This window comes from Phalacrocorax carbo, chromosome 2 (assembly GCF_963921805.1).
Source record: "Phalacrocorax carbo chromosome 2, bPhaCar2.1, whole genome shotgun sequence".
Lineage (NCBI taxonomy): Eukaryota > Metazoa > Chordata > Aves > Suliformes > Phalacrocoracidae > Phalacrocorax > Phalacrocorax carbo.
In genome coordinates this window covers 104,087,705-104,105,506 of record NC_087514.1, presented here as the reverse complement: position 1 = coordinate 104,105,506, position 17,802 = coordinate 104,087,705, and the positions used below count along the sequence as shown (strand labels likewise).

General features: G+C 36.7%; 1 protein-coding gene across 2 annotated transcripts in view; it reads right to left on the bottom strand.

The window, feature by feature from the left end:
• Window positions 1-17,802, bottom strand: part of ATP9B (ATPase phospholipid transporting 9B (putative)) — a 169,915-nt gene that overhangs the window by 23,508 nt on the left and 128,605 nt on the right. For both annotated transcript variants that reach the window (XM_064443729.1, XM_064443730.1), the window contains exons 14-15: window positions 12,637-12,749; window positions 8,763-9,011 (exon numbers count right to left, since the gene is read on the bottom strand). In XM_064443729.1, coding sequence (XP_064299799.1) covers window positions 8,763-9,011; window positions 12,637-12,749 — 362 coding nt within the window. The remainder of the gene's footprint in view (window positions 1-8,762; window positions 9,012-12,636; window positions 12,750-17,802) is intronic.

Sequence of the window (17,802 nt, the reverse complement as noted above, 5' to 3'; positions counted from 1 at the left end):
AAGTAAGTCACCGTAGCTTCTATAAAAATCTAAAATTGGGAAAAAAATTTGTGTGAACCCCTAGGAAACCACCCTAGTAGTGCAATCTGCGTAGGCATCGCCAAATGAAAATACAGTGATACGCAGCTACAGAAGAGAAAACAACACACTTTGGAAAACCACCATTTTAAAATCTCGAAAATCACCGGAAATCTTTTTGAAGATTTTTTTTCTTTGATAAAAGTACCATATAAGCTGTAAATGATCCAATACTCCCAAGGTTAATTTTCAATTTTCACAGTGAAAGGTTACTATTACATTCTGACCTGTAAATTGCATCTTTCTACTAATACCCTATCATCTCATTTGTGTCCCTTTGCAGCTAGGACTAAAGTGTTCTATATTTGGTGACTCACATCTGTTTATTATTTCGTTTATGCTTGGCTTCACCTACCATTTGAATTAGCATTCTGCAGCACAGTCATTTTGGATTCTTATACCTGGTCTACACACAACTGCATATATATTTTTTTTCTTTTAAATTGATCAGTGCAAATACCATAGCAGAAATAATCAATAAGGCTCAAGAGTCAAATAGATGCCTAAAAGGAAACTGAAAAAACTTGAGAGCAAGACATTAAGTTGGACTCTCGTCATTCAGAACAAATCAGAGCAGCTAGACCATGACAGCATCCAGAAAAACATAGCCAGACCTTACCATTACATATCTGAAGCTTGTAAATATACAAACTTAAAAAAAAAATTTCACAAATTGCATGAAAATCTAAATTATAAATCTTAACAAATGAATATATCTTGAATGGTTGGTTATACAGAATTCAGGAAAAGGATTCTTAGTTAAGCCTCTCTTCTTGAGGTTTCCCCTCTACAAGTACAAGTTCTCTTCAACATGTTTCTGAAGCCTTACATTAAAATGATCTTGCAATCCAGTATGTATACATCAATAATCCCTAGAATGGCAGGTAACCGCAGCAGCTGTGGCTTCTACAGAGCTTGACATATTGGATGGAGTCAGATGAAGCAATCAAAGGTTGGACAAACAAAAGTCTTTGCTGGTGATGCTACCATTTTGCTTTAAACAAAAATCCATTATAATATTTATTTGCCAATAACCATTAATTTCCTAACATGAGCAGATGAAATGTGTTAAGTTTCCTGAATCCAGGTTAGGGAATTATCTGAATATTTTGTGGATCTTGCCTGGCTTATCACCTACCTTCCCTTCTATGCCAACTGGCTGCCTGGGAGACATAAGTACATCGGTAGGTGTAGGGTCCTCCCAGTACTGACACACAGGCATGCACCTGAACCCACTAACTGTGCAGTGTTCCCAGGACAGGTAACATAGGTGGAGTCAAAGAGCGCTTCTGTGGTTTCTAACCTCCTAGCTAGTTGTCCTCCTCCTCAGTAGCAATCCAAAGAGTAAAGAGAGCTATCCACCTCTTGCATGACAAGGTCAAAGAGCAACTTCCAAAGTAGGAATGAAGGCAGCAAATACTTGCATTATGAAACAGAAGTGCAACAGATCTGACAAAAGCTACTGAGAAACACCCCTTGTTTAGTGTTTCTTACCCAAAATCTTTCAGATATTTCTATTTACCATCTGCCCACTGTTGAGCTCTTGTTGCCTTGGTCAGCAGAGTCTCTCCACTAGAGGCCACCCAACCCTCAGAGCTCCCATAGTTCACAGCCCCAAATATCAAACTCTTCAATTAACACAGCACAGATTTCCATTCAAAGTCAAATTCAGAGACTTCATAAGGAAACTCTCTCAAAACTCAAGTGTGCAACCCATAATGCAACCTACAGCAGTACCAGCTCAGTAGGTGGAAGCAGCTTCTCAGAGCAGGACGGTGTGTCTAGCTCAGTTGCCTGAAGAACATCTGTGTCTTGAGAGGGTCATGAAGAGGGGAGACTTCAGAAGCACTGTTGTTACAGACCACGGCAGCCCTGTACACGAATTCCATGTTTTGGGGACATAATAATCCCATTTGTTTAGAAATGTTCATTTACTGAACTAAATCAAAACAAGCAGTTTATAAAAACGTTAGGTAGTTTCTAGAAAGTTCCATAGAGTAGACAAGGCTGTTAAGTGACAATGATACAGCTACCTATTTTATCAGTCACAAAACCTAAGCCTGCTAGAGGCAGGAAAATGAAAGGACTGCATAAACACCACAATAAGCACAAAAGAAAACCCAAAACCATTATTCCTGTTGTGGATTCAGAACTGCATATTTAATTAGAACATTAGACTGATTTTAACCTAAAATAAATACTAATCAACAATTTTAAAAAACTTTAGAAAACATGTAAACTGATAGGTCATAAAAACCTTGGTATATTTAATTTTATCGTAAACGAATTACATTATAAATTATTTTTTGTTTTCAAATATGGTGCCAACATTGTTTTTTTCCCTAAGGAGAAAATGTCTTCTACAATAAGTCCGATTAGCCTATGACTCCCATTTAATAACCCCAATGAAAATAATTATGTGTCAGAAAATATTACAAATATCTAAGCACATCAGTCAATAGTTAAAGTTAAGGCCAACATGTAAGATGAAACAGATTGTTCATAGAAAGCATTTAAAGGAACAGCCATAACTTTGTTTTTCAACTCTGCAGATGAAAGAGTTAAGTACCTCCCTGCCCTATCAAATAACAGCAGTTTGCTTCTCTCTGGAGTGGTGTTAGAGGGCTTTAGGCCATTTAATCAGTTTGTACAGGACTGTTCCTTACATAGCCCAACTCAAAGCCCACCTCTGAATTCCCCTGACCTTTCCCTGTGAGGGTGAATAACTTACACAAGGAAGGGCACTCTCATTCCTCTCAGATTAACATCTTCCTTAGCTTCCTCTGGACCAACAGGAAATATCACTTATCACCCAGCTGTCTTACTAATTTTCAGTTTGGGGAACTGCAACACTGAGTCCCTTTGCTCTGTGGAAAACGTAACTACCTCTAGTTACCTGTCATCTTGGGAGCATGGTGGCACGAAATCCCAGTTAAAGAAAATCTGATATGGTCACTTGAAAAAGTGAAGCTTGCCTTGCCTTTGGGCACACAGGGTTATAAATCCACAAAGTGAGGTATTTGAGGCATCCTGCTGAATCCTGAAGACCTTCAGTTAATGGATCAATCCCAAAAGGCTGTTACTGCTTGGCAGAAGACCAAAAAAATACCCTAAGGCTGGTTTTGCTTGCTTTAGACACTACATCAGTCAGGAACGGAACGTACAAACCATCATACTACTACTGCTCCCTTTGAATTCTGGGCTGTTTGGAACCTAGCTCATTCTTAGGCACCTAATCCACTAATTTTGTTGTTTTTTATAACAGAATATTTTGAGAGAGAAAGCAGAAGTGAAATAAAGAAGCTCAACAACCCAGCCCACTCCTAGCTTGGGTAAATTGGAACAGTGACTGGATACTTACTTGGCTCAAACATAACCTTTTATCAACCAAGACAGAATAGCAATGTATTTCTATGAAAAAAATATTCAAAACACTATTTGGACTGAAACTGTCAAGGCCCTGAGCACACCCTCCTTCCTAGGAGTTTAACCAGCTGTGTTCAAGACCAGCTCACTGTTAAGAGCTGTGATGAAGAAACAACTTGAAGAAGCCTCCACGGAGGCTGCCCTCCCCCTTTCACCTGGTTCATGCTTAGTCCTGTGAGAGCTACATTGCAGTCATGTTGCAGCTATGCCCACACCTGGCCATGTACCCTGCCGACCTGGCCCTGATAGGCAGACACGAGCTCCTGGCTTTGGACCTGCCTCACTGCCATGAGCCTTCCTTGCAATCACCAGACTGTGGCTAATGCTGGTTAGTGCCTTGGGACCTGATCCTGACTTAACGATTGCACTTCATGGTTTGAATTCAGACATGCCTCATCACCACTGACCTGTACAACAATCTATACTCTTGACTGTCTCTGGTTTCCATCATGGGACATGCTCTTTTCACCTTGCCTGGATATTGTGGGGCTGTATACCTCATCACTGAGGCCACTGCCTCTAGTTGGCTGGCTGTCATTCATGCTCAGCTCCTGTTTTCCTTTTCCTGGCCAGCCTGCCGTTGCTGCTCCCTAGCAGAAATATCTAACTGCTCAGTATTTACAAAGCGTTGCTCAAAACACTTTATGACCAGTTAATTGTCACTTTCAACATAAAATATTCCCTTTTGAGCTAACATCAGTTTAAGAAAGAGATCCACTGCCTCGCGGCAGGTTCTTTTCCACGCCATCCAGCAGTTTGGGAGTTCCACCCCAGCTGTGCTGACAGCTTTTCTGGAGCCATGCTATGAACCTGACCACTTAAACTGAAAAAAATGACCCATACAAATAAAGGCTTTGAAGGTTTTGGAGTATATGAGGGAGCAATTTGTAGGGTGTAAAAGAAGGACTAGGGATGGAAATTTTGTAAGCTAGTTGTGCTGCTTAGAAGAATTCTCATCTAACCAACCTTCATTTATTGTAGAGTATTTAAGAATATCTTCACTTCAGATGATAGGATCTACTTTCAAAATCAGGTTGCCATGTAAGGTAGGCAGAGGTTACATGTGTAGTATCCTGAAGGTAAGGCTATTGGTTTGGAAACAGGGAAGAAGCAGTGAGACTACTTTTTCCCACTGCCTGAGTGTTCCCAACAGTTTCAATTTGGATTGTTCAACAACAACCCACATATGTTTCCAATCAGCACTGGTTTGTTTGTATTTATAAACAACGATTTGATAACTAACATTTGCAGTCCATCACTTCATCAAGAAGCTTCATAATTAAAATAAAATTATTAACTTAAAAATACAGTTTGATCATGTGAAAAAACTGATGATCAATATTCAAGACAAGCTATGGAGTAGTTATTCTTTGTGGGTCTCGAAGGTCATGAAAGTGATGGTTTTATGCTGAGTGATTTGCTTTTCACAATACATTGACAAAACAACACAATTAGTCTTGCTTCAATAAGCACACACAATAAAATGAATTAAACAATACAACATGTCTCATACATTACAGCTTCACTTTTGTAAACACAAAAGCTGCTTCACTAAGGGCATATAATTTCCCTGTCTGTTTTTAAATGATTGGCTTTGTATCCTTGTAATTTATTTTAGCAACTCTGTTGTCTCTGGACAGAAACGTTGGAATTAAATAACTGACCACACTTTATGGTAGTATTTCAATATTCAAAATCCTGGAATTAGAAATGCTTGAGAATATAACAGTGCAGAACAAAGCATAACCAATAAATAGCTGGTTTATGAGAGTAAGCAGCCATTAAAAATCGCGACTGATCAATCTTTTCTGACCAAGGGGAGCAAAGGTCTTCAAAGGCTCCTGTTCATAGCATGCCCCTGAACTGCTTGGGTCTGTGACCTTTGAACTCCATTGCTTTACCTACTTAGCTTATATCCTTTTATGATTGTTCATTACATTAAGGTAGCTGGCTTTCTACAGATGAGCTGAACCCACACCTATGATGGGCAAGTAGGAGCAGTTTTCATTTTTTTCAGCGAGTTCTCAGTGAATGTTTATTGTTTGCTATGCTACAGCTGTAGAGGACAAGTGACAGACAAATGAAACTTTCCACTCTTTCAGAGAAAATGAAATATTGATCACTTATCATAAGAAACAAAGAGCCTGGCATAAGTAGGGTTCACATTATGAATACAAAATCAGTTACTTATCTCAGGTTACTCTAACAATAGATAAATACATCTTTTATGATTAATGTCCCTACTTCTAAATGTGCATACTTTGTTATGGTTATATTTTATCTGTATATGGATGCACACATACACACACAGATGTGAAGAATCTCAAATTAATTCCTCAGCCAATTCTGTAAGTGTATAGAGTGTCAAAGTATTACTAAACTGCTGCTTATACTTCCTTACATGGAAGAATAGTTTATACTTACACATTGTTCTCTGCTGGTTATATGCTACGGCGATATCATGCAATACTACATAATGCAACAGACAACTGTGAAAATAACATCATCTTTCAAAAGACTGCAATCAAGCCAGATACATAAACAGAATCTAAGAGAACAGAGTTGTAATGTTGAGAAAGTACAATGCATAAAACTGGTTAAGTCTATTAAATGATAATGTTGCTTATTAACCAAATATGTTGTGATAGGTCAGTGCTGAGGTTAAACAGAAAACATCAATTGAACCATTTCCCTAAATAAAGCTCCAGGGTGCAATATTCAAAGCACTTTATTCAATAAAAAATGCTTTTAAAATGGTACTTTGGTGATTGGGAAACATTGGCATCATCCGTCAACCTAACTGCAGGAAAGTTCAATAAGCTAAATAATGAACCATTTACATTATTTTCCTTAGGCTCCAGTGATTTGCAAACATTGCATCAATAGAACTCTTTAAAAAATTATGATAAAGACCTGCTAGTCTTTCAACTCTTCGGTTTTTTGCTGTCATGCTGCAATTTTTATGCTGTTTAAATGTTTTTGTAGCTTCATCTTTTTGTAAGAGTCCATTTAGCATCAATTTCTCATTATATTAAAGCATATTTGTTCAACATTTTTTTTAGTAGTGTTTCAAGCATTATCTTTGAGAAACAAAATTTCATGCTACCTGTTCTAAAATGTAAGTTTTTCATTTCACTGTCATATAGTTTGAATGTATGAGATGATTTAAAAAATTCATTATTAAAAGGGTACCTGTGCTTTCTCTTCCTTGAAGCACTAACGGTTTCTTTGTTGCTGATTTTCTCTTCCACTTCCCTTTCCACCCTGCGTCCCAGATCTGTTGTATTAGCAGTTTATCAACTTTCCTTTCCTCTTTCCAAGGTCAAACTCCCTACTGCCTTCCCAGGGCACCACTTGCATAATTCTTAAGTCTTACAGCTGTTTCCTTTAGCAAATATGGGAGGAGAATTGCTCTTTATGGTAATAATTTTAGGTTCCAAACAGCTGAAGGAATATACAAAAGCCCACAGGGAGAGAAGAGCAAGTGTGAGAAAAAACTCACAGTCTCTCTCAATTGCACATCTCTCCACCTGATTTAGTAAGACCGTTGGCTGTTAAAGCAGAATGTTTTCTTAATCCACAGCTGTCATCATATCTTCATAGGTAGATACTGGTTCATGCAGTCTTTCATTATATTTTAGTAATACCTCACATGCTCATTAAATTATCTATTTAGCAAATATGAATATACATGCATATGAAAATCTGTACACATGTGCATAGTACAAATCAAGCATCATACAGCTACACTAACAAACTATATTTACACTGTATCTCTGGCATCAACAAATGCACTTCCAGTATTCTCAATTCATAATGCTGATCAATCCCCACTATATAACACCACATACACTACTATGGATTATTGATTTAAGCCAAAGAGCTGAGTCCTGCTTAGAGTTTATTCTTAAAAAAATGTTCTGACTGCCACTTTTTAATCACTGAGAACCAGCCACTTCTTTATATTCTACAATCCTTTGACACTACAAACTGGTTATAGCATCTGAAATGCACGTAATGCCTGCTAATTCAGTACTACATGAAGACAGACCTGATTTTATTTCTTGGATTCCTAAAAATACGTGCTATAGACTTGTTACTTTTAGCAGTTACCGGTTGCAGTTTGGATTGCTAAAGTTTTGTTAGTATTACATATGGTGGCATATTAGACATGTAAACCAAACATATACCAAGAATAACAGGCTACGCTGTGGCAAGATGAGATTTGTAGAAGAAATACTATCTTGTATTAGGTCAACTTGGATAGCTAGAAAAATATACAGGCTTTCAGATACACACTCCCTTCTTCACATATTAGAACAATCTTGTTTTGGTTATGACTTAGCAACCGTGGGTACACCACCAACAGCACATCCAAGTTGCAGACACTGCTAGAATTTCTTTAAAACAGAGATGCCCCTCAATCTGCTCACTTTCAGAGGTGAGCCAACCTCAAAATGCTCTATTTCTCTATTCTACTGTATCAAGTCCATACACATTTTATAAGATGAAAGGGCTATAATTATTTTTTACGCTTACTTTGCAGTATCCTGAAACTTGAGCTTTGCCCCCTCTTCTAATATCTTTTTAAATGGAATTTTGGGCAATCAGTTTAGGCCCTAAAACAGGGTTATTCAGAAAAATAACTCAAATCCACTGAAAGCAGTGGGATTTGTTTAAAATTTGGATTTCAATGGAAGTCAAATGCATTTTTTCATTTAAATGGGCTTTTACATTTGTGCTACACTTGATGCAGTTTTGGCTGAACCCTGAAGATTATGAAGCTACTATGGTTTGAAGCTCAAAAACTTTTCTACAGGAGTATTTGAGGTTTGGGCTCTTTTTTTTTTTTTTCCTGTTAAGAATCTAAACATTCCACTAACTGGTAGTGTCTCTAGCTAATGTACCTGGTTGTCCATCACCCAAAGCAGTTTCATATTCCCTTTTGCATGTACATGCTATGATTCATACACGGATTAATGTTTTGAGAATACACCTAACAACTTCAATTGCAATACTCAACACAGTATTGATCCCAAACCACTGACTTCACAGACCTTTTAGTCAAATAACTGAAAACACTTATGTAACCAAGAAACACCAGATCTCTCCTACAGCTGTAGAGGAAATAAAACCAGATTACTGCTAATCTTAAGGAAAACCCAGTCCAAAACACCCTTCTTTCACAGTTCTGCTCTTTTTAACTTAGCTTATCCCATTCTTTACAAGATATTAACTTTTCACCCTTGGGTACTAACCTCATCAGGGCTGGAAGCCTGGTAAGTTCGATTTTCATCGCTGAAGTCCTGATCCACCTCTGCATACTCTGTTTCTCCAGACACACCAGCCCGGGATTCATATACCGGGGTCACATTGTGACACAGTGCTATGGCCTTCACTGCTTCGTGTATCCGACTGCTGACACTCTTGCGGACTTTGGGTGCAGATGACTGAGGTTTCCTAGATGGTGTTGAACTTGTACTGTTTCCACTATTCTGAGAGTGCACCTTTGAGACCCAACACAATGAATAGTAAAACAAAGTTCAATAATGGAAACAAAACCTGAATACTAATATGTATATCCGACTGCTCCCTTTACAAAGGCCGTACCCGATAAGGATAGTAACCATTTATTTTACATAACCTACTGTTAACTCAGTTTGGGATTCATAAAAACCCTCATCTATTTTTCTGTAGAACTGATACATAACTGTGGGTTTGTCACCTTGCATTTGTAGTCAGACTTCAGTAACAGAGCCCACAGACAATTGAAAAATGTGAAATTAAAACAAGTATGCAGTAAAAGGAGTGAATAGGCTGACTGGATTCTGCAGAAAACCCTGCTTCCTCACTTCAGAATTTACCTTTTTCGGTGATATGTCACAATAGTCCTTTAATATCCTTTACATTCTATGAACTGTATTTAAGTCACCAACCAACTGAATGAATTCAGAAACACCAAAACAAAATTTCAAGGGTGGTGGCTTTTTGTTGTTGTTCTTCAGTCTCTTTATCACCTGTGTACATTAGGTGGTTGGAAACTCCAATGCCTTTAAATTAAAAGTAATGTTTCTTTTAAATCTTCACCTAAATCTCTGTATTTTAAAGACCACCACACTGGTATGGAACAAAAGAACAAAAGCAACTATCACTGTTAAGTATAAATATTAGGGTCATTAAAATACAAATAGTGCTGATTTAATTTATAACCTACACGATTTCTATCTTACTTGTGAACTAATGCAGTTTGCATGCATTTGCTGCAGGCTGAAATTTTTGTCCTTACAAGAATGCAATAGCTAATAAAATAATCATGCAAAATAATAATTTTACATATATTTCAAGATCACATTACTGTTACATAACCACTAAACTAGAACTACTTTAAGTTATCCTTCAGAAATGTCCAAGCACATGACTGAATTAATCTTTTAAGAGAAAGTACTATACATTTACAATTAGTTGAAAATAAGCGGGTTTGGGTTTTATTGTTTTTTTGGGGTTGGGGGGGGTTGTGTGTGTCTTGTGGGTTTATTTGTTGGTGGTTTTTAAAAATTTTTTTAAGTCAGCACATTAAATATATCAACAGTACTAGCAAAGGCTCTTCTGTTCACTCCAGGGTAACTCAGAAAACCTCTCCAGAAATCACGCTTTTTTTTCCTCCTGACTGCAATCCGCTGAACCGTGAACATTCTGCCCATCAAATTACAGTGTTGTCTAATAAAGGGTTTAACTTTCTGCTCATCTGGCACTGCTTTTCAGCTACTGCTTTAAACTTCTGCATTTGCATTCTGCTAACGCTGATGCCATTACAGCCGCAAATAAATTAAGCTGATTTACTCCTTCTGAATTATGTTATGTTTATTGATGCTTGTATAATTTAATTTCACACAAATTCCATTAAAGATTATGCCCTCTATCACAAAATGCTTCCAGTGGGGAAATATAATCAGGTTATAATAGATTTGTGTGTTACATTAAGATGACAATAGTCTAGTAGGTCCACTGTAATAATAAAACAGAACACAAACAAGGGATAAAATCAATGTCACACAAGAACCACTGCCTAGCTAACTGGCAGCTTCTATTATCATAGATTAAATAAAAACCTCACCATACTTTTTCAGATTGAAACACTTGTTTAATAGTTGCTTGTTTTGTTACTGAGACTCCTTCATTTTTCTGTTTTAAAGAGTTGCTACCAACACATGCATAATTAAACCATTATTTAAACAACAAGTAGTGTTATATAAAGCTGGAAAAAAGGAAGTTCCAAAAGGAACATTCTTTTCATCATCTTCTAACAGCAAACCTAATTTTGGGAAATCTTTTCCCACAATAGAGAAAAAAAAGCTTCCCTCACATTTCTTCTTCTAAAAATTTCAGTGCCAAGTATGTTACAGTTATTAAAAACTTAATTAACCATGGGTACCACTCATTAAGTTTTACAGCAAACTAGTAAAAGCTTTAAGCAAGTAAGAATTTCAGGAATCAAGCAATTCTTCTCAGCATATTTAACCACAAAATATGAAAACAGTGTTAATGAATATGCCTTCTCTAGAAGACTGGTGCTTAGTCGTCAGACTCTGTCAGACCTAGGTGTGCCAGCTCAAGACTGTCAGCTAGTGCTATTTATTGCTACCGTTGTTACCATGAATACCCAAACTACCCATTATAACAAAACTATGTTTGTGTGATCATTATGAACATAGTCAGGTAGCAATTACTTTCAGTAAGCCATTCTGAACCAAATTTGGACTGCTGATCTTTAGGTAAAAGTGCTCCATATCTCGTTTACATAAGGCATATTATTGCATCTCAGTCACTATTCGTGGCTATACCCGCTCAGAATTAAGCTGAAACAGATTTATCCAAAGAAAAGGAGTGGATTTGTTGATCTGTTTAGATGGGAAATAATATAAGTTGCAGACTAAAAATTTAGAACATACACTGCTTATTAACTGATTTCCCTCCTGCCTCTCTTCCCCAAAGCGACACTATATTGACTGAGTCCAGTGCGGTGTCAAACAGCTACTTCTTAATTTTCATTTTAAGCAAATGAGAAGGGAGCCATAGTTCAAAACACAGCACAACTCAAGATCCAAATCAATTGTTGATCCTACAATTCGTTTAGAAGAGAAAATGGGGACACAGACAAGGAGGTCAGTCTACAAACTTAACTAGGTCAGCCAGTCATACTTGTGTATCCAAATTAAGCATGGAAAAGAACTTTTATATAAACTTTTATTATCGTACTGTATGCAACATACGGAAATATTAGTTAACCCATCATTTATTTCCTCTTCTGTCAATTTTTTTCTTTTCTGTTTCAAAAAATGTAAGTAAAAAATATAGTAAAAAATCCTTTCTAATCTCAGAGTAGAATCAGTTGATTAGAAAGGGTTGCAGAAAGCACCTAAATAGTTTAGGTACATGGGGGATGCAAGTGATGCTTGCAGAATTCTATCTTCCTCCTTCATCCCACAACTGACCCACAGACAGGTAGCCAGAATCCTCTGTACACTTTCCAGACCAAGCACTCTCATATATCACAGGAACACTTCACTCTCAAGCAATACGGAGTTTTCAATTTTCTCCCCTGCCCCCAGTTTTATGCTGTTTGCAATCATAATTTTTTTTTAAGAACACTTGCTAGATATGCCTTTATAAATTTTATTTTAACAACTTTTTTTTTTACTTTTTGGTTATACCAATTAATGTAGCTTTTCAATGTCTATTCTTGATGAATATCTTCAAAGATATAATTACTGTTTGTCTTGTTCTGGACACTTACTTGTAATTTGTAGTCTCAGTAATGAATAGCTTACTCTTAAATGATTTGGCAGGAGAAAGACTGCACTGCACAGACAGCTTAACACAGATTTCTGCTAGTGAGGAACAGAAAAGTAAACTCCTTTAAGTGGGTATTACAAGGAACTTCAGAATCAGGAGAGAACTATGTACTGTCTCACATTTTTCCCTTTCATCATGTCTGTTAAGAGATACCTACAAATGAAATAATTTTCATAGCATCTCAAAATTCTAGACACAATCAGTAACCATAATGCTTCAATGCTGTTAGAAACAAAATAATCTCAATATTAGAGGTAAATAATTTATGAAATGAGATACCTGTGAATAAGAGTTTATAATGTGACTCTGAATTTCATCCATTGTGTCTGTTCCATAGGACACAGTACCTAGGTGGAGGCGCTTAAATATCATCTCATTCTGTGTAAGTGTTCCTGTAATAAAGAAGAAATATATCACAAAGCAGCAAAAACTACTGTGAGAAGGCCACAAAAAAACCCCCAAATCCTACCCTAAGCCCAAAATCTTTCTTTTGGAAAGAAGGAATGAATCATGAGTTAGCATCAGTTTAGTTAATTAAAGGAATGTTTGTGGAGAAAGATCAGGGTTAGTCATACTGGAAGAAATCCCTGGTTCCACCTTCAAGCTGATTCTGTCAACACAACTGAATATACACGCTCAAAAAAAGACAAAAACTTTTCTCTTCATATGAAAGATAGAAAATGCAGTATCTGGATGGAACTGACTCTCAACAGCTAATGCAGGAATTTGCACCATGTATCCTAAAATCTAAAGCAAAAAAACAACCACCCCCAAAACCCCCAAAACCCCCAAAATTCATACACATATCCTGCACTTCATGTATGAAGCCAGATACTCTGGAAAACAGGCACATTCAATGTTATCTAGAGTAAGTCATTAAGACATAACATCAGTTCCAAATTTGACAGATTCCAACCGGAATAAGCCAGAGTGAACAAAATCAGTGTATTCAGAGCTCACTTCACATCTGTGAGAAACTATAGGGTGTCAGTCACAGACTGACACTTTGCATCCACCTCTGCCAACTAGTCACATCCTCTGGTTCGGAAAATCTCTAATTGAGGGGTGGGGGCTTCCGCCTTCCATGATGGGGCACATCAGGCAAAAAGAGGTCACTACTGCCTAGCTTCCCACGGTTAGCCCACAAAAGATTATTTTGATAATGGCCCTTCCTAAAATTTTTTCTACTGTTACTCAGCCAAAGGAAAATTAATATATTATAAAACCTTTCTTATATTTAACCACACAGTTTTTGGTCATTAAAATACATAAATCTGATGGTAAAAAAAAAAATAAACACAACATGGTACCAAGTTACATTCTTGAAGCTTCTACAGTATTTTTAATATGGAAGATATGTTTAATTATCGATAAATAAAAATTGCAGAATAAAATATTTCATATTAGTTTTTATTTAGCTAGGCTATTTTTATATCACGTCTTTGTCACTGTACATCAAAATACATTGTAAGCCACAGGAAGAGAGAAGACTAAAAGCATGACATATGCTATAATTGCTATCTGGTAAACAGAATTGCTTGGACAGTTAGCATCTGGTTTATGCATCTAATAGAGCTAGAACCATTAGTGATCTTCAAAGATTTAGTAGGGCTGTAAAAGTCTCATGTCTTTCTCAGTTATACTTGAGATGTCTACCACTCCTACCCCCTGGTAATATCTGTACAGTGACACTTCATCTCAGTTGTTGTACCATCACACTCCACTATCAAACCATGTCCTCCTGTGTTACCAACACTAGATGATCATTCCAAATTCCCCCTCTATCATTATAAAAATTACACCTCTCATTTGCTTTTCCTTACATGTTGTTGAGGATTTTTTTTCTATAGCCATAGTATTTGTATTTTTAAAAATACTTAAAATAAGGTTTATGTGAAATGCGTAAATTCTCCACAAATTATGCATAACATTATCAAAAATTCATGAGAAGTATAATATTCTCAATGTTGGAAAACAGCCCAGTAAGACAAGACAAATTCTCTAGAATTAGCAAGTCAGGAATTTTTGGTTACTTTTATACAAGGGAAAAGAAGATTATTGTCTTTTTACAGTAAACATATAAAACCCTGAGAAATTACTTCTTTTGCCTTTAGAAGCTGTACTTGTATTGAGACCTTTTGCTAAATCTGTTAATTAAATTTTTTAACTTCAGTTACAGAGTAGAAAAATCCAATCTCCAGTTTGCATATGAGAAACATGAAAGTTTCCACTAACAAACATTAAACACTAAAATCTCAATTTCTAAAATAAAAAACAATAAATAAAAAAAAAAACGAACCAAAAAAAACCCAAAACCAACATCAACAAAATACCAAACCCCACTCACTTTGTTCAATTTAGTTTATTGCAAGAAATTTCCAAGTAAATCTGTACCACTTTCCTTACTTTCCAGGCATGCTAATATCTTCTCACTGCCCTTAGGTTTGCCAAGCCTTTGAATTAAAATAAACACTCCCTAGGAGTTGTAAAACTAAATGCTACTCAAAACTTGAGACAGCAGGCAACTGTCAAACCTGCTTCCCACTAGTTCTGTAATTGCTGCTTGCAAAAACTGAGCAGGAAACAAAATCAGCCCTATGATTACTATATAGAAAGATTATTTCTTCTTACACCATTAAATCAGTCCAACTCCAAATCATGCTTGGAGAGGGAAAATTAGATAGGTGGAAAATTTGTGCATTTCCCCCCAACCCCTTCTGAAGCAAGAAGAGGAGAAAAGCTTCTGAGCAGAAAAGTATGGATTTTCCTATCTTGCAACAATCAGGAGCCAGGGAAGGAGGTTTAGGAAAAATGGGCAAGGAAAAAGAATCAACTTGTAAAGACATTGAAATAAACATTCCAGCAATCCTGGTTCAATACTTGCATCTTATGAGGTACTTACACAATCATCAGCTACAGTAATAGGAAACGTCTGTGACATTAAAAGAGGCTACAAAAACACCTGTACCTGCTATACAAAATTGTAATCTGAAGAAAACAAAACAAAAAAACCCCACCACCCACCCCCAAAAAAACCCAAGAAAGAAAAGAAACAATTACAGTTTGCTCATGCTTCTTAAGACTAGCGTAAGGCTTTCAACAATAGTCCCAATAAACCTGACGTGTTATTAGACAAACAAAGGTAGCTGGATTTCTGAAAGTGCTCCCAAAAATTTCTGCATGAAATAAACCAATACACACCTTTTTCAGTCATCCACATGAAAGTTAAGTTTCATCAGGTGTGCAAATTAAGAATTTATTTCTGAATTCTCCTAATGAATGAAACGCCAACATAGGACAGACAACTTATTCCAAATATTACCTGGTGCCAATCAGTCACATTACAACTTCAGCAGCAGTTCTGTCTGAAATTTTAGTCTTTTAGTTGAAGAATAATACACGTTGACAAAACAACACATCTTTTACTTTATGCACCAAAATGCAAGCCCTTTAAATATCTAGAGATAGATTTTCCAATACAGCTCACTTTAGGAATGAAAAACAACCCCAAAACTGAGCGCTCTCATCTGCTCACAGTGAAAAGTACTAGAAAACAGTGGAAGAGCTTTCTGTTTCTAATAATGCTTTTTCAAGACCTTCTTATCATTTCGACACTTTCAGGACATTGCTAATATGAAAAGTGACTAGATTAAAAAAAAAAGCTTATTTTAGAAAACCTTCCAGAAATTATGCTAGTCAATATGTGATCTTTTACTACTACTATTATATATTGTTCAACTTTGCTCTGGAGCGTAGGTATGACACAAGGAAAATATCCTGACAAAAAGTTAGTATATAATTGCTGAAGAAAAATTTAGTATGTTCTTTAATGAAGCCAAAAGCTTCCCGCCCGCGCCCCCCCCCCCCCCCCAGTTGTATCATTAAACACAGAGTAAAGCAGGCAAAGAGGAAATTAATTTCTAAGGAAAAAGTCCTCAAGGCATCATTCCCTGGGTGGCAACAGATGTGATTCACAACAGAGCAGTAGAGGTTTTTTACTTTGTTTTTGAGAAGCAGATGCAGATCTTTCTGATCCTATATTACTGGATGGTAATTTGGACCAATACCAACAATCTAAAAAGGCCAAAAAAAAAAAGCAAGAAAATATGTACAGCAGAATAATTCATGGAGAAAATGAGAGGGTGAGTAACTTTTCATAAAATACGAGTACTTTGTCTGAGCTATGTGCTTAAACAGATAAAAAGTCAGTGTAAATGTGAACATTTCTATGGAAACTTTAAGGAAGATTGGTCTCAATGCTCTTAATTATTAGACTTGGCAACAATCCGGAGATGCAAGTTCTTTCTATGAACCCTGGAAAAAAATATAGCCTGGTATAGAACGTAAAAAGAAAATGAAAAAAATAATGGTAAACAAATATGTAGACTATGTCTGCTCACTCAGCAGCTCCACTTAGAAACAGGCCATAATAATCATAACCACCACAAAACCTCAAACCAAACAAACCCCGGTAACAACCCATCAAGAACGAGGGCAAAGTCAGAGACAGCTATGTTTATTCTTTCCTGGGCAGAAGGTAACAGCAAAGGTAACAGTTAACGCCGTTATGAATAGCAGTAGCTATTTCCTCTGCGCCTTCTGCCTCCCACAGAACGTCAGCACTATCTAAGAGCAACATCCACACTCACTGGATACACAGAGCATTTTCAGTCGATAGGAGTCCAACAAAAGCCACAAAGTAAGGATTCCTTTGATCTACTCTGAATGCATATCTGGAAGCTTCCTGTAGGATATCTCCATCAAGACTTTCTACTCCTAGTCTGCTCTGTTCACCCTGCAATCCTATAGTGGTACTAAAAATCAGAGCAGTAGAAGTGTAAGGGCAATAGCGTGAATATATAGCCAAAGTGAAGTGAGATGTTATTCCATCAGATCTTTTTTTAATTAGTCTTTCTCTGGGGTAGCTTATATTGAACAGGTAAAGACTCAATTCAAGTATAGCTTAAAAGATTAATTTTCAGAAACAACTACTGAAATTCACTATTCTAATAGTACATTATATCAGGCACATTTAATGAAAAAGCCCACATACAACAACCTCTAACCCAAGGCTTTCCCAGAAAATCAAGAATCCCATTGCTCTATGCATCTGTTCAACTATTGTATCTGTTAAGTATCTCATTTGGTCCAAACACCCTCTAAAATGTTAATTACAGAATTCAAATACAAGTGTATGCATTAGTAAATAACTACACTTGGAAGACTGTACACATTTGTTTTAGCTGAATACTCTGGTAGTTGTCATGAACAGCAGGTTTGCCATCCCACAACCTGAGCAACAAAAATGTTCAACAAATATTGCCAAATATCTTTATTTTTCTTTCATGATTAGAATCTTTTTGTACACTGAAGAGGATGAGATATCATGCTCAGCTGCCCTTGGAAAATGCTGGAAACTGCTCCCCCCTGTAACTGCCCCCCCCC